The 26,127-nt window shown below is 42.5% G+C and overlaps 1 protein-coding gene across 3 annotated transcripts in view; it reads right to left on the reverse strand.

Annotated features, from left to right (window-relative positions):
• LOC147880521 (phenylalanyl-tRNA synthetase, putative / phenylalanine-tRNA ligase) overlaps positions 1–26,127 on the reverse strand; it is a 127,885-nt gene that overhangs the window by 25,321 nt on the left and 76,437 nt on the right. For all 3 annotated transcript variants that reach the window (XR_015540559.1, XM_087370718.1, XM_087370717.1), the window contains exons 9-13: positions 25,191–25,229; positions 24,920–24,996; positions 24,650–24,734; positions 24,432–24,528; positions 3,172–3,268 (exon numbers count right to left, since the gene is read on the reverse strand). Coding sequence is in view for 2 of the 3 variants with exons in the window: in XM_087370718.1 (XP_087226844.1) it covers positions 3,172–3,268; positions 24,432–24,528; positions 24,650–24,734; positions 24,920–24,996; positions 25,191–25,229 (395 nt within the window). In the remaining variant the exon portion in view is untranslated. The remainder of the gene's footprint in view (positions 1–3,171; positions 3,269–24,431; positions 24,529–24,649; positions 24,735–24,919; positions 24,997–25,190; positions 25,230–26,127) is intronic.

The raw sequence follows: 26,127 nt of genomic DNA on the forward strand, positions 1-26,127 counted from the left end.
GCCCTCTTCTATGGTGATCAGGGTTCACTTACCATGCATGCTTACACGGATAGTGACTGGGCAGGATGTTCCGACACTGTCACATACTGGCAATTGTTTTTTGCTTGGCAATTCGTGTATCTCTTGGCTCAGCAAGAAGCAACCAACAGTTGCCACATCTAGCTGTGAGGCTGAGTACAGGGCAGCTTTCACCGCTACAGTAGAGTGTGTTTGGCTTCGACGGTTACTTACAAATCTTGGTATTCTCCAAACATCCTCCACTATTATCTACACTGATAGCTAGAGTGCTTTGGCCATTGCACGTAACCCAGTGTTTCATGCGCGTACTAAGCATATTGAAGTTCACTATCATTATGTTCGGGAGCGGTTGTCAGCAAGAGACATAGAGCTGTCCTATCTTCCCACAGAGGACAACATAGCAAATATGTTTACAAAGGCACTTCCTCGTCCCAAGTTTGAAGTCTTCCGACAGGCTTTACACTTGATTCCCTTTGTTACATGATCTGACATCCCTTGTACATTCATAGGTGGCTATATCCTTTTGGATGAACATGTGCCACCATGACTAGAAAATACAAGGTATTCTGAGACGTTTCCAGAGTACTTCAGCCCATCCCATGGAGAGGGGTTTGTAGGCCATCTCCTGGTGGTTCTAGTGATGCCCTATAGGCCATGGTATGTGCCTTGTAGGCATAAATATAGGCACTTGTAGTGTTAGTGCCTTTTAGGCCACATAGGACACTTAGTCCTATGTGACACCTAGGACACTTAGTCCTAGGTCTAGGTACAAGTACCTTGTACTCCTTTTTTTCATCAATCCTAGTTGACGTGACGGCGTTTCTCATCGACCCTTGTACCTTGTACGTGCTCTCTTTTGTCTATGCGACCCTTTATCTCCAAGAAATGCACGTCCGGAAGAAATCTGAGCAAGGATGAACGAAAGAAATGAAAAACATCAACAGAACAATGCCCATACAATCGAATGTTAAAGGCATGATAAAAGGACCATAGAGCCCAAAAGCAATATCAGGAAAAGAAGTGAGCATAGTATGGTCTAAAAAGTATGTCGACCCGATAACCAACATTGTCCGCCAAAAGTAATCCTAGGAAAACGAGCATGAAGATGTGTCCTCAGCCTGAAAAGAAAATATCAAGCAATTGGAGAGGTCCAAATGAGAGCGGATGTGAACAAGTAAGGCAGACTGAGGAAGCAACATGCTGATCAGCCAATAAGGAAACCACCAGTAAGACCCCTACCAAACAGCGCCACAAAAGGACCCATTGTTTGAGAGGAAGCTTGCTACTCCAAATGCGTCGAAGACAAGCCTTCCACCAGGCAAGAGGCTTGTGAAGATGCCAAAATAAGATTCCCATGTTGTTGAATCCAAGGCTGTCAAAGCAAAACATGATAAGCTTTATGAGCAGAGAGATATGCAAACAAAAAGGAGGTATAGCCCAAAGAGTCTCCAATGTAACCGAGGAAGAGTGATAAACAGACAAGGAACAGGCTGAAAAGGCTGCAGCATAGTAGTAAGAGTGCGCCAAATAGATATGTGATGCATACCCAGACGGTACTGTCTTCTGGGCTGCGAAAAATAAAGAGTGCAGCCCCGAGCATCCACCACATCCTGCATCGTAGAAACACCCAAACAATGCAGGAAATACGCCTTTTTGGGCTGAAGACAAGCCACGGGAGGATTAAACACACTGCTCCAATGAATATTCTGCAACCGTAGGTAATTGCCTAGATTTGGAGGACGACCCAACCAGTGTAAATGAGTTAGATGTTGCTGTCAATCATGTATGCGGCGAGGGGCAGCTAGGAATACGCCCCACACATATGCCCAAAAACAGCTGGAGTCCAATGATCAAAAGCGTCTATGTGTAGAGAGCCACCCATACAGGAAAGCATAATAGCCCATGGTTGACTTCTTGCTCCAAAAAGGAGAGTAAGAGGGTGGCCTTATGAGCCAACATATGAATATGAATGTTATAAATGTTCATCCTAGGCGAACCGATGAAAGTGCATTTAAGAAGGCGAAGCACCTTACGATCATGCTTGGTAGACATTCGATAATCTTGGTTATAAAATTTCTAAGGTCAAGAGATGACCAAAATAAAATTGCACCCCACAAACACTTTCGTTTTTGGTAAAAAGCAGTTTTCATTAGAAAAAATATACCTTCGTAGCTGTCTCAAAACGAGAGAGCTATAATTAGAACTAAAAGCTGTAGTAAAAGACTTCTAACTATGCCAAAGGAACATCCCAAGAGAAGGTGCATCCTGAGGAGAACAATGCAAGGAGGAATGGAACAAATCATAAATATCCAACCGAGAGTGCTCGTACAATCGAATGTTACGAGCATGATATAATGACCACAATGCCTAGTAACGACACCAACAGAAGAACTGCTCATAATCTAGACTAGAGGCATATCTACCAAATAGCTTGCCAAAGGATATTACCGAAAAACAAGCACAAAGACCAGCTCTCACCACCACACACACACATGTATACTTATATCTATATATAGATATAAATAGACACACTATACAAAGATATACATACATACACACACGTGCACAATCTATCCAAGGGAACCCTATAAGAGAGTGTGACTGGACACTACAAGCTTCATAACATTAGATATATCCCATCATCCATCAATATTGTTTTTACTACCCTCCAATCATGGATAGTCCAACGGAATTAAGAATCTTGGAACCCTAAATGTCATTTTTCCATGTTTATGTTTCCTATGACATGTATGCACCACATTCTAGCCTTTCTTATGCTCCTTCCACCCTCCCTCCCTATAGCTATTTGAGTCCCGTCCCATAGACGTTTTAAATCCAACACCTATAAAGATTGGTGAGACTATCAAAGAACAAAACAACATTGTCACAAGTGTGGCCCCCATGAAGGATCCTAATTTCTTTGGCCATAACTTAATGTACACCACAGAGGACATCCTACATTGAATTATAATTTTGTCTTCATGGGTACTAATGACCCTAATGTGGTTCAGTACTCCCCATGCACCATCCCTACTACGATGATACATCAAATTCAATTCATTTTCAATACTTTAGAAAACAAGAAAACATCTCGGACATGATTCAAATGCTTTATTATATTCTTCAAATATAGCTTCACTTTAAAATTCATACCTTCAATCTGATGAAATTCGGCCAGATGTGTCCTATCTACAGCCTCGTTTCGGAAAACTCGGTCAATGGAAAAATATTTCTTGGGAACAAAACCCCCCTGAGATAACATTAAATAATCTTTCATCACATAAAACCCAACCAAAGAATGTGGTCCATCTCATTGGTTGATACAAAGAAAAGAATTGAAACGAGTGCAAATGAAGAAAAATCACATTTGCTATGCATCCTCCATAAGATCATGCCATTCCTGCATCAATGAAAGCTCAATGCATGTGTGGCATTGCTCTAGCCTCCCACACTAATATCTCTAATAACATAAGACAACCAAATAGGTAACCCCAGATTAAATTCGTGGGTATAAATTAATTTCTTTTGTCGAGAGGGGGGGCGCAAACGTTAATTAATGCAAGGTATGCAAGGTCCAATTGCTGCGTAATGTAAGGCATATGCATGTTTCAAGGACGCTTAGAACATTAATTGATGTGTCGGTGGCTTCTGAAAGAAGCCACCGAATCGCGAGAAACTTCTACGCTAGACTATAAGAGGAAGGGAGGGGAAAGGGGGGGGGGGGGGGGGGGGGGGGGTAAAGTACATGGAGGGGGGCTGTGGAGCCCTCCCAATACAAGGAGGAAGAACGGGAGCAGACTGAAGAGAGGAGTGGGAAGGAGGAAGCAGGGAGCTGAGGAGTGAGAAGGAAAGAGGACCGTGAGAAGGAGGAAGAGGAGTGGGGAGGAGGAGGGGTGAGGAGGAGTGGGAAGGAGGAAGGAGGAAGCAGGAGGAGAAAGCAAGCAGCGATAGGAGGAGGAAGCAGGAGCGGAGGAGGGCAGCGGGAGAAGAAAGCAGGAACAGAGGAGGAAGCCATAGGGAGAAACCAAGCAGCGGAGGAAGCCATAGGGAGAAAGCAGGCAGCGATAGGGAACATATATGCGATAGGGAGTGTAGATTAATTAACCTAATAGAGTTGGTTAATAGGAGAATGCGCCCGGGGGGGGAGTGTATATGTGAATAGTAAATCGATAGCCTCGTGCCAATTATGAAACAATATCATTATTACAACAATAGGGAGTCCAGATTAATTAACCTAATAGAGTTGGTTAATTAAGAAATAGGGAGTGTAGATGTGAATAGTGTATCAATACCTCCTGCCAATTATGAAACAATATCATTATTACAACAATGTTGGCAAGGCTTTAAAAAAAAGAAATGTCGCTACAAGCATATTACATCTCTGAGAAAAATCTATTAGACAAGAGAGTGTGAGAGCAAAAAAGCTGAACGTAGTGCTTGCAATAGAAGAAGTGACTAATACAAGAAGTGGGATGGGTTTTGTCTAAGTGACAAAACCTTATCCTTGACTAACCGTAGTTAGTGAACTAACTGTGGTTAGGGAAAAAAACCTCTAAATGAGGGAAAAGTGCCCCTAACCTACTTATTACATAACATTGGTCACTGCTAAATTATAATAATAATTCTAACACCCCCCTGCAGTGCCAATGTCATGTACAAGGAAATGATCAATTACCAAAAGGAGATAAGTTCAGGGCACTGCGAAATGCCTCAAACTTTTCACGTGGAAGTGCTTTGGTGAAGATGTCTGCAACATTGTCATGTGTTGACACATAGATCATACTGATCTCTCCTGCATGCAACTTCTCTCTGACATAGTGATAGTGAACCACAATGTGCTTCGTGCGAGCATGAAACACAGGATTCTTACTCTGAATCAGTGCGAATCGGAGAGAGACCCTCCAATGAAAAATGAAGATCAGCAAACAAACGACGCAGCCAAACACATTCAATTGTCGCTGTGAAAGCTGCCCTGTACTCAGCTTCACATGAGGAGGTAGCCACTGTAGATTGTTTCTTGCTCAACCAAGAAATGCAAGCATGTCCTAGAAAGAAACAATTCCCACTGGTGGACTACCTAGTATCATAGTCTCCAGCCCAATCTAAGTCACTATAAGCATGCATCTGCAAGTCACCCCCCCTGGGAAACATCAAGCCAAAAGACTTTGTACCTTGCAAGTAACGAAAGATGTGTTTTACAGCCTGCCAATGCATAATCTTTGGGCTGTGCATATACCTGCTCACCTGAGAAACTGAAAACTGAATATTAGGTCGTGTATTGCAGAGATAAATGAGGCATCCAACAACCCGACTATAGAGTGTGACATCAATTGATTCACCCGCATCATGCATTGTAAGCTTCAGCCCCGGCTCCATGGGAGTGGACATAGGCTTGCAATCATGCATGTTGAATCTGTCCAAGACCTTTTGAACATACTTGGACTGAGACATAACAATGCCACATTTCTCTTGAATAAACTGGATCCCTAAAAAGAAATGTAACAAGCCCAAGTCTGACATATCAAATGTAGCTTTCAATTGGGCCCTTTCAATTGGGCCTTGAAATCTACAATTACTTCCTCATTTGATCCGGTGAGCAGCATGTCATCTACATAAAGAATGATGACCAAAATATCCCCCCATCCTTCTTGATGTAGAGGGTGCTCTCAGTTGGACTATTGTGCAACCCCTTGCTGGTCAGAAAGGCATCAATTTTGGCATACCATGCACGTGGGGCTTGTTTCATCCCATACAAAGCTTTATTCAGCTTGCATACTTGAAGTGCATTTCCTGAAATTTCTAAGCCCGGAGGTTGTTTGACATAAACCTCTTCCAACAAGTCTCCATTAAGGAAAGCTGTTTTAATGTCCAACTGATGAACATTCCATTCAAAATTTGCAGCCATGGCTATAACTGACCTGATGGTGGTCATCCTGGATGTAGGAGCAAAAGTCTCCTCATAATCTATGCCTTTTTTGTGAGCACATCCTTTTGTAACCAGCCTTGCCTTGTACCGATCAATGGACCCATCTGGCTTTCTTTTGACTTTGAAAACCCACCGTGTACCTATGGCATTCTTACCTAGTGGCAAATCCACAACATCCCAAGTCTGATTTTTATGAATGGACTGCAACTCATTGTGCATGGCTTCTTCAAAAGTCTCAAGCTCCTCCTCATCAAGAAGAGTACCTGCATAAGCTAATTCAACTGAATGAGCTCCCCCCATGTGCCTTGCACTACGAGTTCTGCCAGGCAATGGAGCTTCAAGCCTACTCTCCCTCAGAGTCTGAAGCAACCAATGCATGACTGTTTTGGCTGCGTTTATCTCTTGAATTTCTCGCCTGACAACTTCATACACACCTTGAGGTTGTACCAATTCAGCTGGGGGCTGAAGTTGTACTTGTGGAGCTGGCGGAGGTTGCTGTAAATTCTGAGTTTCAGCGGGGGAACCAAATGCTATAGGAAGCATCCCCTCAAACACATCATCTGAAGAGGCCGGAATCTGAAATTCAGCATTTGTATGTGCATAATTTTCAAAGAATATGACTTCTTTACTAACAAAAATCTTGCGTGTAGCAAGATTGTAGAGGCGATAGCCTTTGCTTTGTGAACTATATCCCACAAAAATGCATTTTAAAGCCTTATCTGACAACTTGTGTCTGAACTCCACAAGCATGTGGGCATATGCTACACAACCAAAAACTCTGAAATGGTCCACTGAAGGCTTTCTCCCATGCCATGCCTCATAGGGAGTGATAGTCTTCAAAGCCTTTGTAGGAGCCCCATTTAAAATATAGTTGGCACACATGAGGCCTTCCAGCCAAAACCTGTGAGGCAACTTCTTACTTGTGAGCATGCATCTATCCATTTCCATGGCGGTGCGATTCTTCCGCTCATCTTTGCCATTTTACTGAGGTGTAAGCCTCACTATAAGCTGATGCATAATGCCTTTTTCTTTCAGAAATGTCTCAAATTCGTGAGACATATATTCCCCCCCTCGATCTGTGCGAACCATTGGCTACAAGTCTAAGGGTTGTAGCAAACCCTTGATATGTGTCTGGCACTCCATTCAATGTAGTGCTAACACGCTGAGAGTTAGGCACCACTTCATCAATATTTGCAAGTTACTCCATGAGGTCCTTCACCTTTAATAAATATGTATCCATTGAGTCACTTTCCTGCATGCTGAGTTCCTGCAATTGTCTTCTCAAATATGCAACCCGTGTCTCATTGCAAACCTGATAAAGAGAAGCTAGCTTATCCCAAGCATCCTTTTCTGTCCTGCATGACCGGATGTGTGGAATAATGATTCTCTTGTATGATAAAGCAATACATGAGTGTGCATTTGCATCTCTGGAATCCCATCTGATTTGGTCCCGAGTAGGAGTAGTGACAGGAGTACTAGAGGAAGAAGAGTAAGGAGGATTCCCCCCTAGAGGAAGTGCCAATAGTAGGGGCAGCCACTTGAGCATTGGCTGGCCTCAAATCAATACCTGAAACAATATTCCCAAAGTTCCTTGCAACTAGAATATGCTTCATAAGGTAGGACCACATAGGATAGCTGGTGCCATCCAACTTATCATCTTCACGGAGAACGCCAAACAAATCATTGTTGCTGCCAGCCATAGTAAATAGCACAAGTAAGTGTGCACTGACCAAGTGATGCAAAAATAGCCTCAAGTCTTTCTTTTCTTTTCTTTTTTTTTGCAAAAAGAGACTTCTATTAAGTATTAAAGAAAACTGTTAGAGCAAGCTCCATACAGGATACATCATGCAATGCATGAAAAGCTCAAGAGCCAAAAAGGAAGGATTGAGGCTCTTAGTGCCATCTCAATCCGGTAGAAACCTCGAAGAAAAAGGGAGAACCCCTCCAAACTCGAAGAAATATAGTCCTTCTAGAAGAGGCTGCCCATGAAGGGCCCTGCATGCTAGCCCATATGGCTATCAAAGTGTGAACCGTGTCAGTCCAAATACCCGTGAACACCTATGATGGGTGTATCTAGGTGCCATCCAAGGCCTCTGTACATCAATGTGCCAAGAGGAAATGCTAGCCAAAATCTCCCAAGAGGTGTCCACTAAAGCATGAGAAGCTCTGAAGGGAGTAAGTGGTACTTCCTGAAGAGAGCAGGGCTCTATCACCTACTGGCGAACCAAGAGTGCCAAAGACTTGGAGCCCAGTAAGGGATAACCATGCAACCGAGCCCCAAGTCATGAAGAAAGGGGAAGTACGAAAGATGCTGAGTATCCGAGCAACCCCTTTCCAAACAGTCCTCGCCTCTGACTGCAGTCCCAAAGGCAATGTCGCACTAACTCCTCTGCAGAATGACAACGAGGACAAGTGGGATCAGCACCAAATCGTGATCTCCACAGGTTCACTGCAATCCCTCCATGAATAGAAAGCCAAAAAAAAAAGAGTGATCTTTCTATTTCTGAGGGATTTCCAAAGCCTCCTCCAAAAATTTCTACGCAAATCTGCGGTGATGAAGAAGCTTTCCCAATGGGGGGCTCTGGAGGGAATCTAGCCTCAAGTCTTTCAACTACAAATGTGACCAAATGAGAGCTGAATCGAAGGAAGATCACTGCAAATAGAAGCTAGGGCAAAAGCCCCACAATTTGAAAGGGAAAAATGGCCAAAAAGAGGGCAAATGTGGAAAAGCCCCAAATTAAGCTGCAACTTTGCAAATGTGACCAAACGTCCTGCAATGTCTTGCAATTTCTTATCAAATTCATTGCAAACCGCCTGCAATTTCTTGTCAAATTCATTGAAAACCGCCAATTTCATATCAAAGCAATTAAACGTCACTGCTATTTGAGCAAATGTGGCAAAATAACCTACAAATCTGAGAATATCCTGCAATCTGAATCAAGCTGAGGGGAAAAGGATCTTCAAATGTACCAAAAGCCTAATTGAGGCCCAATGTGAAAAGCCTCAATTTCTAAATGGCAAATTGCAACAAAAAAGAGTAGATTGAGAAAAAAGGCCCAAAAAGTGTCGCAAATTAGCAATCTGACATCAAAGCACTCAAATGCCCAAATTTCAAAGATGAAATTGAGCCAACAAAGGGTAGATACTTCAAAAGCCCCAAATTGAGACTAGAGGAGCAAATGTCACTGCAAAAACCTGCAAATGTGACACAAAAGACTCCAAAGAGAATTTGCAGATGAGAAAGTACGTATTTAACGTGACTATTGCGCAAGTCTTGAACGAGATGTACGGAAAATGTACAAACGATGTGCAGTTGACTGTACGGCACATGTGTACGCTGTGCAAAACGATGCATGTACGTACGTGCGTCGATGGTACGTGATCACGCCTCAGAGTAGAGTGTAGCGTACGGATGGCTACTTGCACGGTTGATTACCTCCAGATACCATGCAAGTTATACAGGAGCAGTGCAGGATACAAGTGTACGGCAAATTGTACAGTAGTTGTATGGAAGCACTGCAGCACATGAGCAAATGGCTGCAAAAAAGGCGTTTGTACAAAAGTAGCGATGCTGAGGCCCGTGCAAATCGAAGCTGGTAGCAAGATGGCGCACACTTTGGGAAGCAAGTGCAATGCCAATGCTTGTGCCAGAATCAAAACAACCCGCTCTAATACCACTGTAGGCTCAAGGAAGCGAAAGAAGGTACAAATGTGGAGCAGAACACTGAAAGCCATCACATCAACAACTATGAAATAAAAGTACAAAGTACAAAATAAAGGAAAATCCTAGGACAGTGTCCTAGTGGTACCACTAGTACTAGGTGTCATAAGACACTAAAAGTACTAGGTGACCTAAGTGCCAGTAACTAAAGCTACATGGCACATACCAATGCCTGGAGGGCATCAATACAACCAAGAGATGATGGCCTACATTTGTGACTAAGCACACGCCACATGCCCTTTTAAGTCCTTCAAGGCTAGTCTCATCTTGGTACTCTTGGTTGTCACCAAGTCATTACACGAATACACTAATCTTGGAATCAACCCCAATAGGCACTACTACTATACTCTATAAAACATGGTAGAGACCTAGACCTCACACATCCCATGGCGAGAACCTCAATCAGAGTTCTTTTAGAAGTGATTTTAAAACCATAGCCTAACTAATCACGTTACAATACACCCCCACATGTTTTCACATATAAAATCCATGCATATGTGTATTATATACATCCCTAGCTAGATAAGCTATATTATGGTGAACCTATGCATCCAATGCCATAATATATACATCCCTAGCTAGATAAGCTCTATTATGGTCAACCAATGCATCCCATGCCATATCACACATACCTTTCCTATTCCCAAATCAACATCCTTGATTACAAAATCTTGGAACACACTCCATATCAGATAACCAAATTCCCAAGCAGCATATGATAGAGGAAATCCATGCCATGCAACCAACATAGTAGGTGTCTTCCAATTCCACATCTACATTTGTCTCCAATCCAAGGCTATTGTTGGTATGCACTCAGAACCATCCTCTATTTCTTGCAATGTAACAATTCATATGAAGCTTGCGAGATTGCTCTAATCAAGAAACAAGAAATTGCGAAAGAGCTTTGAAGCCTTGCTTGATTCCAACTTACAAGCTGCCTTGCCTACTCTTTTCAAAATTAGGTATGGACCACAATATTCTGGCTAAATATCGTTAAACACCTTGTCCTACTATTAAGGACTTTGTGACGGAAGAATTTTAAGGACAAATCTTCTCTTTTCTCGAATTCTCTAATAGATATATTCGTATATGAACTACTTTTTTATTAGCCTTCTTAAATATTAGCCTTACGTCTACTTTTCACATCTAAAGCTATAATTCAAATGTAGAATGATGGTGTGAAGTCTCTCTTCATTTGAGGGCTTTTCTTCATAGTCACCTAACCATGGGTTTTCCACTCAGCTCGTTTCACCTTTATGTTCATCCTCATGTGAGATCTCCATCACGAGACCTCCTTCTAAATTGAGCTCTCTCTCTCTCTCTCTCTCTCTCTCTCTCTCTCTCTCTCTCTCTGTGTGCGTGCCTCTATGTGTGTGTGTGTGTGGGTGTTGGGGTGGGGGGGGGGGGGGAGTTTGACGCCCTCAAGGTTCCGTTTGACGCCCATTTTTTTGTGTCCATACGCTCTGTCAAAAAATTCGAATATATATATTCGAATTTTTTGATAGAGCGTATGGACACAAAACGGTATATATTCGAATTTTTTGACAGAGCGTATGGACACAAAACGGGCGTCAAACGGAACCTTGAGGGCGTCAAACTCCCCCCCCCCCATATATATATATATATCGTAATGTCAAAAATCCGTACGATTTTGTCCATACAGCCGGGAAAATCCGTACAGTTTTGTTGTCAAGAAAAAAAATCGTACTGTCAAAAATCCGTACAATTTTGTCCCTACAGTCAAGAAAAATCCGTACAGTTTTGTACCTGTTGTGCTTTCCTCCTTGTAAAGCGTTGCTACTTCCAAGCCTTTTCCTTAACTCGAATGGCGAATTATTCCTATGAGAAAACCTTTCACAAAGACAAGTTGGTTTTCAACAAGCAACAAACACAGGTAATGGATTCAGATGATTCCCTTCATGACTCTGCTGAGACTCAGCTTGTTTATGAGGTTATGCATGAAGGGTTTGAACACACCCACAAAGGTTGGAAAGATCCACTTCCCACCAATGGCATTATGGTGGAAGTAGATGATATATTTGATTCAGTTAAGGAGTATGCAAAGCATGCCATTATAATGTTCTTCCCAGGACGGATGCCTGTTGCAACAGATGTTGGGAATTGGTTGACTCGAACCCTAGGTGGTTCTTATGTCAAAAAAGTTCATTATGCAGCGAGGGGCTTTTTTGAGATCATCATGACTGATGAGGAGCACCATCAGGATTTGCTGGAGCACTCTCCTCTCTTCTATGGCCAGCAGATGGTCCATGTCCTGCCCTGGTCTCCCATCCAAGATTATCAGGCATTGATTCGGCATCATTGCCCTGTTTGGGTAGAAGTTGTGGATTTTCCTGAATACTTGTCTTCTCTTCTACCTGAAATTGCAGCTTTCCTCGGTAAGGTGGTATGTCCACCACGACCCAATGGAAATTCGAAGCGCTTCTGCATTTTGTGGGATACGGATCATCCCACTGCAGCTTCATATTCAGTTACTGTGAATAATGTTTCCATGGGGAGTGCCTTTTACAAGCTCAAGTGGGGGTTGTTTGCACGTGCTTGCTTTGAATGCAAGCAATTTGGGCACCTGGCTTCACAATGCCCTTCCCAAGCTCCATGGATGCCAGTGCAAGCTAAAATGCTTCAGCCTTTGAATAAGAATGCAAATGCCTCTTCTATGGTCAAAAACAAAGGGGTCAAACAGTTTTTCTCTATTCAAGACAAAGGCAAAGCCCCGGCTGTCTCAAATGGTAATGCTTCTTTTCCTATGCCTTTGTCCTCTCCACCTCAGGGGAAGGGGGAAAAGACTTTGACTGATGGATGGCAAACTCCTTGCAAAGTGATCTCCCCCATGCAACCTTTGCCTTCTCAGACTTGGAGTGGTGCATCCTCTCATGGGAAAACACCTGCTGAAAACTCTAGTGTTGGCTTGACCTAGGCTGCTGTGACTGCAAATCGGACCTTGTTTCCTCAAGAAGAAGTTTCTGCACTTTTGTCCTCTCCGGCTGATGCTTCATTCCAGGACAGAGGCCCGGACATTGAGGTGGAAATGCAGACGTAGACAGCGCGTTAGTTGCTGTACATACCTGTCCCATAACTATAAATATGCTTGATCATCTGAAGTGTGTTACTCTCAATGTACAGGGAATATGTGATGGTCGCAAATGGAAACTAGTCTAGATGTATATCAGGCAATTGCAGCCTGATATAGTTGCTTTGCAAGAGCATTTTCGAATCATGCTCCTCTTTGGTTGAGGGTTTCCGTACATGAATTTCCCACTGACAAATTACCTTGCCAAAGGCTTTTGCTAATTAATAATAGTTATCTGGAGCATGCTGACTTTAAAGCCTTGGTCTCTCCTGCTATTCAGCCTCTCTCTCGTCAGATACACATTGGTTTGGATTATGCCTGGCAAGCTTTTGTTGCTCGGATGCAAGCAGTTATTCGAGATTATGGCAAATCCTATATGCAAGCCACAAGGCAAACTGTAACACATGCCAAATTTACTTGTCAGACTCTAACTGAGCTTGCTCATCTTCGCCCTTTGTCTTTAGAGGAAAGCATGCTCTTATGTCAGGCTCAATTCTCTCTTCAATCCAACGATCGCAGAAAGATTGCTAAATGGGAAACTCGATCCATACAACGAGCATTTTTGGATAAAGGCTGCTCTTCCAAGCAATTTTGTAAGAGTTTACACTACAAAAGACAAGCTGCCAATATCTGTCGGATCTGGATGCCTGATGGCTCTTGGTCAACATCTCGTTCAGAGCTTGCTGATTTATGTGTGCAGCACTTCTCCACTCATTTTGGGCATGTGGATACTCTTTCTCCTCGGGTCGTGTCTGCACGTCAGCTTCTTTTGCAGCATATTCATCCAATTCTATCTGATGCTCAGGCTTTGGAACTTGAACATCCCTTAAGTGCAAGGGAATTGTCTGATGCACTAAGATCCTGTGGCAAATGGAAATCTCCAGGATGGGATGGTCTCACTGTTGAATTTTTTCTTGCATTCTGGGATCTTCTTAAATTCACCTTGCTGCAAATGGTAAATACGGCATGGCAAAATCAGCAGAGGCCTCTCATGGAAAAAGGGTCTTCTCAAGCTAATTCCAAAAAAGCAGCTATGTGATTCACTTGGTGATTGGAGGCCAATCACGCTCATGCCAATCATTTACAAGATCATTGCCAAAATGGTGGTTGATCGGATTAAAGGTTATTTGCATGATGGGTTGCATCCCTCCCAATATGGCTTTGTTCCATGTCGCCATAGCACAAATAACATTGCCAATGCTTATATTAGGATTGAATATGCCAAATACACGCAGCAGGATGTTCTACTCTTACAGGTAGATATTGCAAAAGCCTTTAACACAGTTCAATGGGATTTCATCTCGCAAACTATGCGAGCTTTGGGGTTTTTACCAAAAATGCAGCAGGTTATTTACTGGCTTTACAGAGATAGCAATGCGGCTTGCATTCTTTCTGGGGATATCTCTGATGAGTGGACTCTTCGTTGTTCGGTCCGCCTAAGATGCCCTCTCAGTGCTTTACTGTATGCCATTGCTACTCATCCTATGCTGCAATATATTGATCATCTTGTGGCTAGCTTGGAATTGGATGCTAATCGCAGCATGGTTGCTCAAGCTTATGCTAATGATTCTTTCTTTACCCCGAAGAATACGCCCCATGATCTTGGTGCCTTGATACAGGCCCTCTCTGTTTATGGTTTGGCAGCTGGTCTTCATGTTACTTTTCAAGAGTCTAAGCTGCTCCCTTTGCATTCCAAAGACCAGAGATAGCAATGCGGCTTGCATTCTTTCTAGGGATATCTCTGATGAGTGGACTCTTTGTTGTTCGGTCCGCCTGGGATGCCCTCTCAGTGCTTTACTGTATGCCATTGCTACTCATCCTATGCTACAATATATTGATCATCTTGTGGCTAGCTTGGAATTGGATGCTAATCGCAGCATGGTTGCTCAAGCTTATGCTAATGATTCTTTCTTTACCCCGAAGAATACGCCCCATGATCTTGGTGCCTTGATACAGGCCCTCTCTGTTTATGGTTTGGCAGCTGGTCTTCATGTTACTTTTCAAGAGTCTAAGCTGCTCCCTTTGCATTCCAAAGACTGACATAGTCTATTATGGCCCGGGGATATCATTCCACCTACTCAGTTTGTTCGTCATCTTGGTTATCCTTTGGGGCGGGAAGTCACTCGCCGACAACAAACTCATTGGGTTTTTGCTAAGCTTCGGAAAAAGCTTGAGTATTGAAAACTGGCGACTTGGCCTTCGCATGTTCGTCTTCGAATATTGCAATCCATCCTTGTGGCATATATTCAATTTTACTTGCCATTGATCATGTTCACTAAGGCATATCTTACAGACTTTAACTTCTCCAGGGTCCTCTTCTCGTCCTTTGAGGATATCTCAGATTACTGTACCTGTATTATATAAACTCATTTTGCCTCAAACTTGGGTTTCAGAGAGAGGTGATTCTATTTGGCGAATGCATCGCCCAACCAAGTGGTGGAGGAAAAGATTACAGCAACTTTGGGCCTATAAAGTACTGCTTCCGCAACAGGTTTTCTTTTGGCGAGTTCTTTTGGGAGTGTTTCCATCTGGATAGCTATTAGCTCATCGACACATTGCTCCTGCACTTTGCCACAGATGTTCTGCTTCTTCGGAGACTGTGCCTCACTTGTTTTGGCATTGTCCGTGCTCTCATGAGTTTTTTTATTTGCTTCACAACACCTGCGAGCGAGATTCCCATCTGTTCCGTTTGGGAAGTTCTTCTAGCTATTTGGGTTTCATCTCTCTGTTTGGCTTTTTTAGGCATTCTCTGCAGCAACCTTTCTTTGATTGCTTGCAAACCCGCTGCATAGATCATGAGGTCTTTTTGGCATATACTGAAATTTTCAGTTGATGTAATTGTAGCACCTTATTTTGAGGTTGCTACTCATAATATAATCAATCAAAGATTTCTCCCCAAAAAAAGTGTGTGTGTGTGTGTGGGGGGGGGGGGGGGGGGGAGGGGGGTAACCCTCCACCATGCCCAGTGCTTGCTACTTGGCTTACTTCTTTGGTGCCATCTATCCAACAAAGGACTCTTCCACAACTTCCCTTTGCACATCTTCATTAATGCTTACACCTAGGAATAGCCTCTATACCCCAACCCTCTAAGCCCCATTAATACAAGGATGTGGTCCTAGGCCAAGAATGGCTTCATCATCTAGCACACAGCTTAAAGCAGAGTTATTTAAATACTTCCATCATATTTTAAGGTCTTCCAGATTAACAGGAAACATGATGTATCTTATTGTCCACTTATTTGTTCAATGGAATTGGAATGACTCCTACACCAACAAGAATGCGAGGAAATTTAATTTCTTCTTCAATTCAAGAAAGTAAACTTTTACTTGATGTTATTGGAAAGCATAAAGTTTCTTTTAATGATTTAATGGTTGAATTTAAAGATGTTTTTCCTTTAGATTTGTCTGATGGTTTATTTTCTCAGAGAGAAGTAGATCATAAACTAACGCCTGTTTGTAAACCCCCTTATAGAGTTAGTTAAACAGAGGACGTCAGGTAGAAAGGGTCAAATTTAACCACCTTGGCCTTACCAAGTTTATGGGTAAAGAAAAGGGAAGGAACTTTTCGCTCAGGCATAGATTACCGTTGTTTAAATAAAAGAAAAGGATGGAACTATATGCTTAGGCATAGATTACCGTTGTTTAAATAAAATCAACAAATTTCAAGGGGCTAAACTTTTTGCTAAACTTGATTTAAGACCAGGTACAGATTAGAGAGCAATGAAACCAGCCTTCAGATAGACTAAAGGGCGGTGAATGAATATTAACCAGCAAGTACTATTATTTCAGCCACTTAGAGAACAATTTCAGCACACAAAGAGAACATAGGAAACACGACAGGAAGCTAGATTGCTCCTGCTCAAAAACTAGACACCGATTGGCCCCAAAACTTGGAACCCCTTTCGGTATTTCTTTATTCTTTTATTCAATAGTAAAAGATACAACAGGTGAAATTACAGCAAAGATGATAAACACCCTTGCACCTGTCATAAACCAGCTCAACTAACTTCTGAAACTGGTAGGCATCCAACCACCTGAAACTCTAGCCAATTCTTGCAAAAAGAGCATCCACTTCCAGTACAGCCCAACTCAGCCACACAGCTCTCACAGGCTGTCACTAATGCCAAATCTCTTGCTGTCTCCACCTGAATACTATAGCTGAAATTCAGCCCTAGAGTAGATGACCATCCCTGAAGTCCTGGCAGAATAAAAGTCTAAGTTTCTCTGTCCTTTCCCAAGCTGGCCCAGCATGAACCCAAAAGCATCTGGGCATGCACACAAGCCAGAGTTCACCCAGAGGAATTCGTACAGCCAGGAGCTGTTACTAATGCTCACTGCTCCTTACTAGATGCTTTACCCTCAACTTGCGGTGAATGAACATTGACCAGCAAGTACTAACACTTAGAGAATGTTTTCAGCAACACAAAGAGCACATAGAAAACAAACTGGGAGCTAGATTGCTCCTGCTCAGAAACCAGGCACCCGATCAGCCCCAAAACTTGGCGCTCCTTTTGGTATTTCTTTATTCTTTTATTCAATAGTCAAAGATACAACAGACAAAATTACACAAGGATAAACTCCCTTGCACCTGTCATAAACCAGCTCAACCAACTTCCGAAACTGGCAGGCATCCAACTACCTGAAACTCTAACCAATTCCTGGCAAAAAGAGCACCCACTTCCAGTACAGAAACTCTAGCAAGCTGCTCTGGAAATCCACAAGAAGGCAAAGGGTAGCCACTTTTCACACTCCGATCAAGTATTTTGAATCATTTTGGCCATGATATTACACAAAATACCATTGGTCTTTTCCACTCTACCACTGCATTGAGGATAATAAGTAGAAGAGAATCTGTGCTTCACAGATAGCTTAGATAATATAATTTCATTCTCCTCGATTTCCCGTTCTGCATTCAACAAAGTAACCGGCCTATCATTCTCTTTTTTTACTTGCAATATAGGACAGTCATACTTTACATGTCCTTTTTCATGGCATTCAAAGCAAATGATGTTACTACGATCCCGTGGGATCCTTGGTTCCATCCTAGGGATACTCACTGGTGGGACTTGCACAAAGATGTAGCTTCAAGTCATTAAACTCCGCCATCATTCTCTCCATGTTCTTTTCCAACGGGGTGCCACTTGTAAAAGGTATATCAGCTGCTTGATTCACCACTCTTGTTGCATTGGGACCCTTTGAATGAAGTGATGCAGGCACAATTGGTTCTGCCTCCAACATTTTCTTTTTCTCCTTGGACAGGGCCACTTGCAAAGCACCAGCATAGTTCTTTGAATTATTTTCAAAGTATTTGAAGCACTTTTAAGTACTTTGAAGAACATTAAGTACACTGCTAGACATGAAAGAACTCTGATGCACTTTCAAGTACTGTTGAGTAGCCTCCAGTACTTTAAAGTACTTTCCAGTACATTAAAGTACTTTCCAGTACTTTAAAGTACTTTCCAGTACTTTAAAGTACTTTCCAACTCGTTAAAGTACCTTCCAATTCTTTAAAGTACTTTTTAGTACTTCTATGAAGTTTTAAGCACTTCTAAGTGTTATTAAGTATTCCCAAGAACTTTTAAGTACTTCTAAGTTATTTTTAGTACTTTTAACCTCCTTTAAGTACTTTGAAGTACTTTTAAGTACTTTGAAGTACTTTTAAGTACTTTGAAGTACTCAAGTACTTTTATGGAACTTTAAAACATTCTCAAGTACTTTCAAATACTTTTAAAGTACTTTGAAGGACTTTTCATTACTTTCTAGTTTTTTAAAGTACTTTCCATTTCTTTAAAGTACTTTCCAGTACTTCTAAGAAGCTTTAAGTACCTCTAAGTGCTTTCAAGTACTTCTAAGTGCTTCTGAGTTTTTCTAAGTACTTTTAAGTTCTTCTAGGTGCTTTGAGGATCTTTCCCTTGCACTTTCTTCCTTAATTGGGGATCCAAGCCTACCATAAACCTGTTCAGTTTCAAGTGCTCTAACCCATAAGTTCTACTTGAGCTCATTGAACTTATGATAATCTCATAAATTCTAGTTGAACTCATTGAGCCCACATCTTTACTGCATGAAATTCAAGATAGAAAATAAAAAAGAGCTACATATAAAATATATCAAAATGCACCTATGGAGAGTTCAACATGGGAAAGGGTAAGCAGTCTCCAAAAGCGGTTTTTCAATTTTGTTTTTTAGGACGTAAGTATTTCTTAAGGGGAAGGGAATGTTATATCAACTATAATACCGAGATCACTATATAGGAGGGAACCATAAGGGCTTCTCAATGGATGACTTTGTAGACAGTGCTTCAGCTAGAGCTTTTAATGAATCATTAATTGACTCTAGTTGAGTTTCTAAAGAGTACAATTTTCTAGTTTCATGAATTTCAAATAAGGAATTCCATGATCTCCATAATCTTCTTCCTCCAAATCCATAGATTCCTCGTGAGTATCTTATTCAACAATTGCTTTTAATCTCCTCGCTCTTAGCTCAACCTTTAACACTCTGGACTCGTCATGGAATGAGTTTTTCAAAAACAATAACATTTAAACCTTTATCTAGAAGGAACAATGCAATATCTACTTCACTATTATTTGATTGAGGTCTTGCAATTCATTTCTTCTTGGAAAAAAAAAAAAAAAGACAAGTCAAATCAATCTTTTTTTGATACATGAACTTGCCCCTCGATCCTGCTTTCCAAAGTCAATCCTCTCGATCCCAATCTCCAAAGTCAATTTCCGAAATCCACATGCTCGATCTTAGTCGAGGAACAAAGAGATTGGGATTAAATAGATCTTTGTTAATGCAAAGAAAATGGAGAGGGGTAAAAAGGAGTCTATGATGTGGCTTCCTTTTACAAAGTTCTCTAGCTTTGATATGGCATGACTTTCTTTGTAAAGCTTTGTCTTGTCTATGCACGTCGACGATGCTGGATGACGAAGCCGTCGGTCACCAAATTGATACAGCCAATCAATACCATTACTTGTAAGAAATTTTAGATCAATGTTGCTCATAGTAGGATCCAAAACGTGCCCATACCATAAGGTATGTTAGGGGCATTAGAGGCCATTGTGGCACGCCTCTTAGGGAAAAGAATTTTGGGGGGGGGGGGCGGGGGAAGGGGGCAGTTAGTTTTTTGTGGTGTGTGGGGGTAGGGCATTGGGTTGGTGGGATTTTAAAGGAGGGGAAGTAGGGTATCGATGTTGGTAAGTTATAGTTACCAGTTATAAGAACACTAGTCATGCTCATCTACACTCAAGTTCCCAATTTATGCGATGAGTTATGAGTCCTATCATATGTGATATATCAGCTCTCAATTGTGTTCAGTCGGGGCACACGGCAATTTAAATTTCTATAATGCAAAAGATTTATAAAAACATAACTAACGCCTCTTACACCTCTAAAATTTAAGAGTCTTGTGCCTTGCAGTTCTCTACAGCATGCCTCATACCACCTTGATGTTGCTGTAGTCTGTTGATGCGACAGTAAAAGAAAACAACAATCCTACTCTCCTAAATTCCACGCCATCACCATCTGTTACAGTTTCTAAATTATGTGTTGCTATTGTTTAAGAATTGGGAGAGGGGGGTCTTGTAGTTTCTCAATAGCGTTGGATGGACAAAAGCAGTAGAGCCAAAATCGCCTTCACAGCCACCCTCATCCACATTTAAAACAACTGAATAGCACAATCACAAGGTAAAAGGCATTCATTCAACATCCTTGTCTCTACACCCTTTTACATTCAATTCATACATTTGCCACACTTCCTCCCAAACCAACAACATGCTATGAACCCACACCCCACAAGAGAACTTCTTTCAACCATCATCATGATCATGAAACCAAAAGGGATTGTCCCTTCAACATGAAGTAAATGCACCAACTTCGAGTAGCATGATCACAAAATCATAGGATGTGCAAGCCCTTCATACATGTTCTCAAGGTCTATACGCCAACTCTTTGATCTTCAAGCGCTACTGTCACATCTTTTAGAAACCATCCCTGTGAGCGTAGTGCACAACTACAATTATTCACCATCCACAACCACTTAAGGCCTTCACACATCTCATATACAAGGTTCGCTATCCATGAGTTCTCATCTCAATTATTTGAATCTGAAGTGAACCAAGCTCACGTGTAATAGCTCGCTATCCCTAGCTAAGGCCTCTCTGCCTTCAACCCGCAACTAATGCAAGCCCATGCTCTCTTTACAACACTTCCGACACCTTCCTCCTTCATGCAATACCCAGCTCATCCCACACCTTCTAGTTCAAGGCATTCCTAGCCTCTAAGCCATCAACCATACCAAGAAGCTTCCCCAATACATAACAGTCGACGTCTTCAGCTCATATCTCCACTGTCGTCTTCCTCTTTTCAGCAGCTCTCCCTGTCGCCCAAGATATTCCCCTGAAAAGATTCTCAATATCCCTCCCTTGTAGTTACATGCGTCCCCCCCGCCACCAAGCTCAAGTCCTCCTTCTTGCACTCTAGCACGCATCTCCTTCTCCTTGCCATTTCCAAGGTCCTTTGGCTCCCGGCCGCCACCGACTTCTCCAGCAAAACCACCTATTGCTCAAGATACTCCCTGCTTCTCCCTACTAATGGCGCACCTCTTAGCGACCCCCAACTCCCGGACAAGCAACCATCCGTCCCTCGACTCCTTCCTTCTCAGAGATCCCCGGTCTCTTATCGCCCACTATCCTCCCTGCGCTCCATTGTATCTGTCCTCCAGCTGTAGTCGCGATGTGCACTCCATTCTCCAGCCACCCAAGGCAACAGCTCCGTTGTCCTCACCCTTCTCATATACACCTGCAATTCACAATCCTTCCTCTTGGTCCTCCCTTCCGCCTAGTCGTGTTTCCCAACCCAGTATCCCTCCACGAGCTCCCCTTCAACAGCGCGATCCCCGTGTGGCCACGAACTCCTGCTCCCATGCTCCTGCCAACCCCCCAGCTCTACATGAAGTCCCCCTACCTTCCCTGCAAGCCGCCATCCCACGTACATCCAGCTCTCACAATCGAGAATCTCCAAGATTCCAATCACGTAGCCACGTTGCATGCTTCCTTTTTTATCATAGCCACGTCATCACCTTATTTTCACCACTCTTCCACCCTTCACAAAAACTATACCAAGGCCTCTAATGCCCAAAATCCCCACCTTTGACACCACGCTTTGCACGTTACCTTAAACTAGGCATTTAATGCATGCATGCCACACATGGCATCACTTACTTCACGCTCATGCATACATCAATGTCCATGTGACATTACAACGAGACTACAACCACACATGCCCAAATGAATACTCAACCAACCAACACCGTAACAATGGATACTATGTGCTCTGGAGTGCCTGCTGCAACCACACTGCTTTTCATCATCTCCCAAAAGTCCCCATAGAAGTATCTACCATATACCTAGATGAATCCAGGAACATTCCCAAACTCATCCTCTAAAAACACAACATAGTGCAGTTTCAATCTCATGATAGTCACTCACAAGGTTGAAAACCATAAACTCCAGCATGCATAGCAGGGACTAGCTACTATGACATCCCCACTGACGTCATCAGCGCCCAACAGTGGGTGTAGACCATAGTATAAAAATATGCTCTCACACATACAAATCCACACACCCACACATACTTGAGCATCCATTTATACAAAGTCTTCGTACTGAGTTTCTGTCGGCACTCCGGAGGTGAAGGGCAAACTCAACCATGATGAAGGCTAGCACTAAAGGAGAAGGCTAATCAAAAGGTAGTCCAAAATCTCTTCATTCAAGCTACAACTGCTTGTGAAGTCTAAACATTTTCATTTTAGTCTCTCCCCAACGAGCATCTAAATCTAAATCTAGCTGATAGGGCAACGCACCATTTAAGATAGAAAGAATTATAACAATACCAGCAGGCCGCAACTTGGACGAAAACTTCACAAGGTGAAATTTGCATGTCCGCTAATACGGCAGAAGCATATACCTAGATGAATCCAGGAACATTCCCAAACTCACCCTCTAAAAACACAACATAGTGCAGTTTCAATCTCATGATAGTCACTCACAAGGTTGAAAACCATAAACTCCATCATGCATAGCAGGGACTAGCTACTATGACAGCCCCACTGACGTCATCAGCGCCCAACAGTGGGTGTAGACCATAGTATAAAAATATGCTCTCACACATACAAATCCACACACCCACACATACTTGAGCATCCATTTATACAAAGTCTTCGTACTGAGTTTCTGTCGGCACTCCGGAGGTGAAGGGCAGACTCAGCCATGATGAAGGCTAGCACTAAAGGAGAAGGCTAATCAAAAGGTAGTCCAAAATCTCTTCATTCAAGCTACAACTACTTGTGAAGTCTAAACATTTTCATTTTAGTCTCTCCCCAACGAGCATCTAAATCTAAATCTAGCTGATAGGGCAACGCATCATTTAAGATAGAAAGAATTATCACAATACCAGCAGGCCGCAACTTGGACGAAAACTTCACAAGGTGAAATTTGCATGTCCGCTAATACGGCAGAAGCATATACCTAGATGAATCCAGGAACATTCCCAAACTCATCCTCTAAAAACACAACATAGTGCAGTTTCAATCTCATGATAGTCACTCACAAGGTTGAAAACCATAAACTCCATCATGCATAGAAGTATCTGCCATCTCAAGAAAGTATATCATCAATGTGGAGTCTTTTATGAGAGTGTCCATAGCTCATTTCCACCACCAACTAGCTATGTACGTAGCTATGCACCTACCATCAGCATGCAACAAGTGAAAAACATTTTTTCATTTTTATCCACACAGCATGTCTACCACTTATAAACTCTAGGAAAGCCTCCCGGATAGTGGAAGGAACCATGTTCTCTGGCTGTCTCCACCTCTAAAGTCTCAAAGTGTTGCTAGATAGTTGCGACTACATGAAGTTCTTGTCCCAGAACCTATGGTTCCAATGAATTCAGTAATCATAATCAAAGCCCCAATAAACATGCCACCAAATGCCACTATTGTGGGTATGTAGTAATTGAGTTTCTTCCACAATTGTGAAAACCCGGATGAAATTTTAACTAGAGTTGCTTTAAAACATCCATGCCAACACGGACGGCAACAAAAACGTGCTATTACACCTGTCCAATCTCCCCTCATTTACTTCCATATTGACAGGCGCACTACCACAAAGGTCAAGGATCTTTGCTCTCATACCAATCTGAAACCTCTCTTCATGTCCACCTAGCCATGAAGTTTTAGTTGAGCTTGCTTCTCCTTTATGCTCATCCTAATGTGAGATCTCCATCACAAGGCTTCTAAATTCACCTCTCTCTCTCTTTGGACACCCTCCCCCATGTCTGGTGCTTGCCACTTGGCTTTCCTCGAATGGCTTCCATTAATGCTTAGGCCAAGGAATAACCCTATACCCCTCATTGATGCAAGCACTAAAGAAACGAACTGTATTACAAGGGTGTGTGTTACCAAATGAAAAACCCTCTAGACTAACACAATAACCAAAAAGTAACCCTAGCTCCTTACTGGGGGGGAAGTGCTTTCAAATCACATACTCGTAATCGTATGCATGTACGTCTGAAAAGATGGTGATATACCCACCCACAGAAAACATGAGCCCTAAAATTAACATCATGTAAGACATGTAGCTACAATGCATTAATCTTGGCTTAGTACACTTCACTAACCTGTGCTAATGCATACAGCATTCTTGAAGAAACTGCAGTTGTATGAGTCCGCAACAGATTCTTCTCAGCTTCTTCCCGCTTCCAGTCATACCCATAGCTATGAAGTAAAACCACAGTCAACAAGTGTTCCATCATGAGCAAGTATGACCTCATGAGACTGCAGATTTCCTCACAATCATCTTCTTGCACAAAAAGAGTAACCAACACATGTTCCATACCCTATGGATTCGTAGCCACCAACTTCATGAACTTTCTTCACCCGTTCTAAATAATCCTCTGGCAAACTTCGGGTGAGTGCTGGATCTGCAAGTGATGGAAATGTGATAAGAACGTAAGCTCAACCTAGGATGCTATTTGCTTCAAGAAGGACAAGTGTGTCTGAAACCCATGCATGAGGGCCTAATTACAACTGCCAAACTCAATGACAGCTGAGCCACTAGTTTTTCAAAAAAATTTGAAAGCCACAAAAGAGTCAGCAAGTTCTTTACTTCTTAGAAAGAAGGTATCATGCGAATCACGAGCAGGGTGCTGCTGTGGCTGGAAAAGAGCATCAAAATTCCAGAAACTGAAAGAAAGAACAAACTTTTCTTTCAGTTAAATTGCAAACTTTCGGTCAGTACAGATAAAAGTATGCATCATCATTAAATATACAGTGCTTCACACAATTGAAACTTGCAAATACTAACACAGGCCGTCATTTCAAAGACCTGAAATAACCAGATCCAAGTACAACTCAGGGCAGACATTGTTTCTAAGTACCTGCTCTCCACAAAATTGTTAGTTGGCATTTCCTCAAACCTGTACAAACAGAATACATATGAGCTCATTTGATCAGCATCCCCCGCATACATTGACTTTGCAAAAGAGATCATGTAGAAACACATTGCAAGGTCAGTCAGTTACTTATCTATAGTATAAGTTGGCACCAGTAACCAAGAACATATGGAGAATCATCATTTAATGCAAAAGAAACACTATTCGTGGAAAGCCTGGTATTCCATATCCAATCTGAAGGCTAAGCCCTAGCAAAGATCACAAAAATCTGCAGGGGTCCAATAGCCCCATAGCTGCTGCCAAAGTTATTGCCACCTACTTCTTATGCATAGTCAAATAATCTTGTGACAAACCCAATTCAAACTCAGCGTAGATGTGGATCACAAGCCAATTCATCTTTTTCTGACACAACCACTTTTGGAGAAGTGGGGCTTGCATTGCATGGGTCACAGGCTACAGCCACCTTGCGGTGAGAGGCACGCAAGCTATTGAATAGTTGCAACCACATACTATCTAACCAAGAGAGTGGTGTACTTTGTCGATGCCTGAAGTACATCAAGATTTATTTATGTAAAGAGGATGAACTATGGCTTACTGACCACGGCACAACGTCAATTGGCAGAAGCGCACCAATGTTACAGTGCAGCGTAGGCCCTGGGTGCTTTCTATGGTGCCTAACCTGATCCACCACAATGACCCTCACCAACCACAAGTACTTGCAGTTCTTGGACAAGGGTGTGTAGCCTTCCCCTCTGTTCTTGTTTTAGGGATTCATGGGCAACTGCAACCCATGGCATGGCTGCCTTGCTGGCAACCCACAGCAGCAGCAGGACAGCAGACCAGGAGCAGGACTGCTGCACAGTAAGCAGCAGCAGCAGCAGCAGCACAGTCAGGTCCATAGTTATACTACAGGTTGTATGGT

This window comes from Dipteris shenzhenensis, chromosome 32 (assembly GCF_047967505.1).
Source record: "Dipteris shenzhenensis isolate YYH24624 ecotype China chromosome 32, Dip_SZ_1.0, whole genome shotgun sequence".
Lineage (NCBI taxonomy): Eukaryota > Viridiplantae > Streptophyta > Polypodiopsida > Gleicheniales > Dipteridaceae > Dipteris > Dipteris shenzhenensis.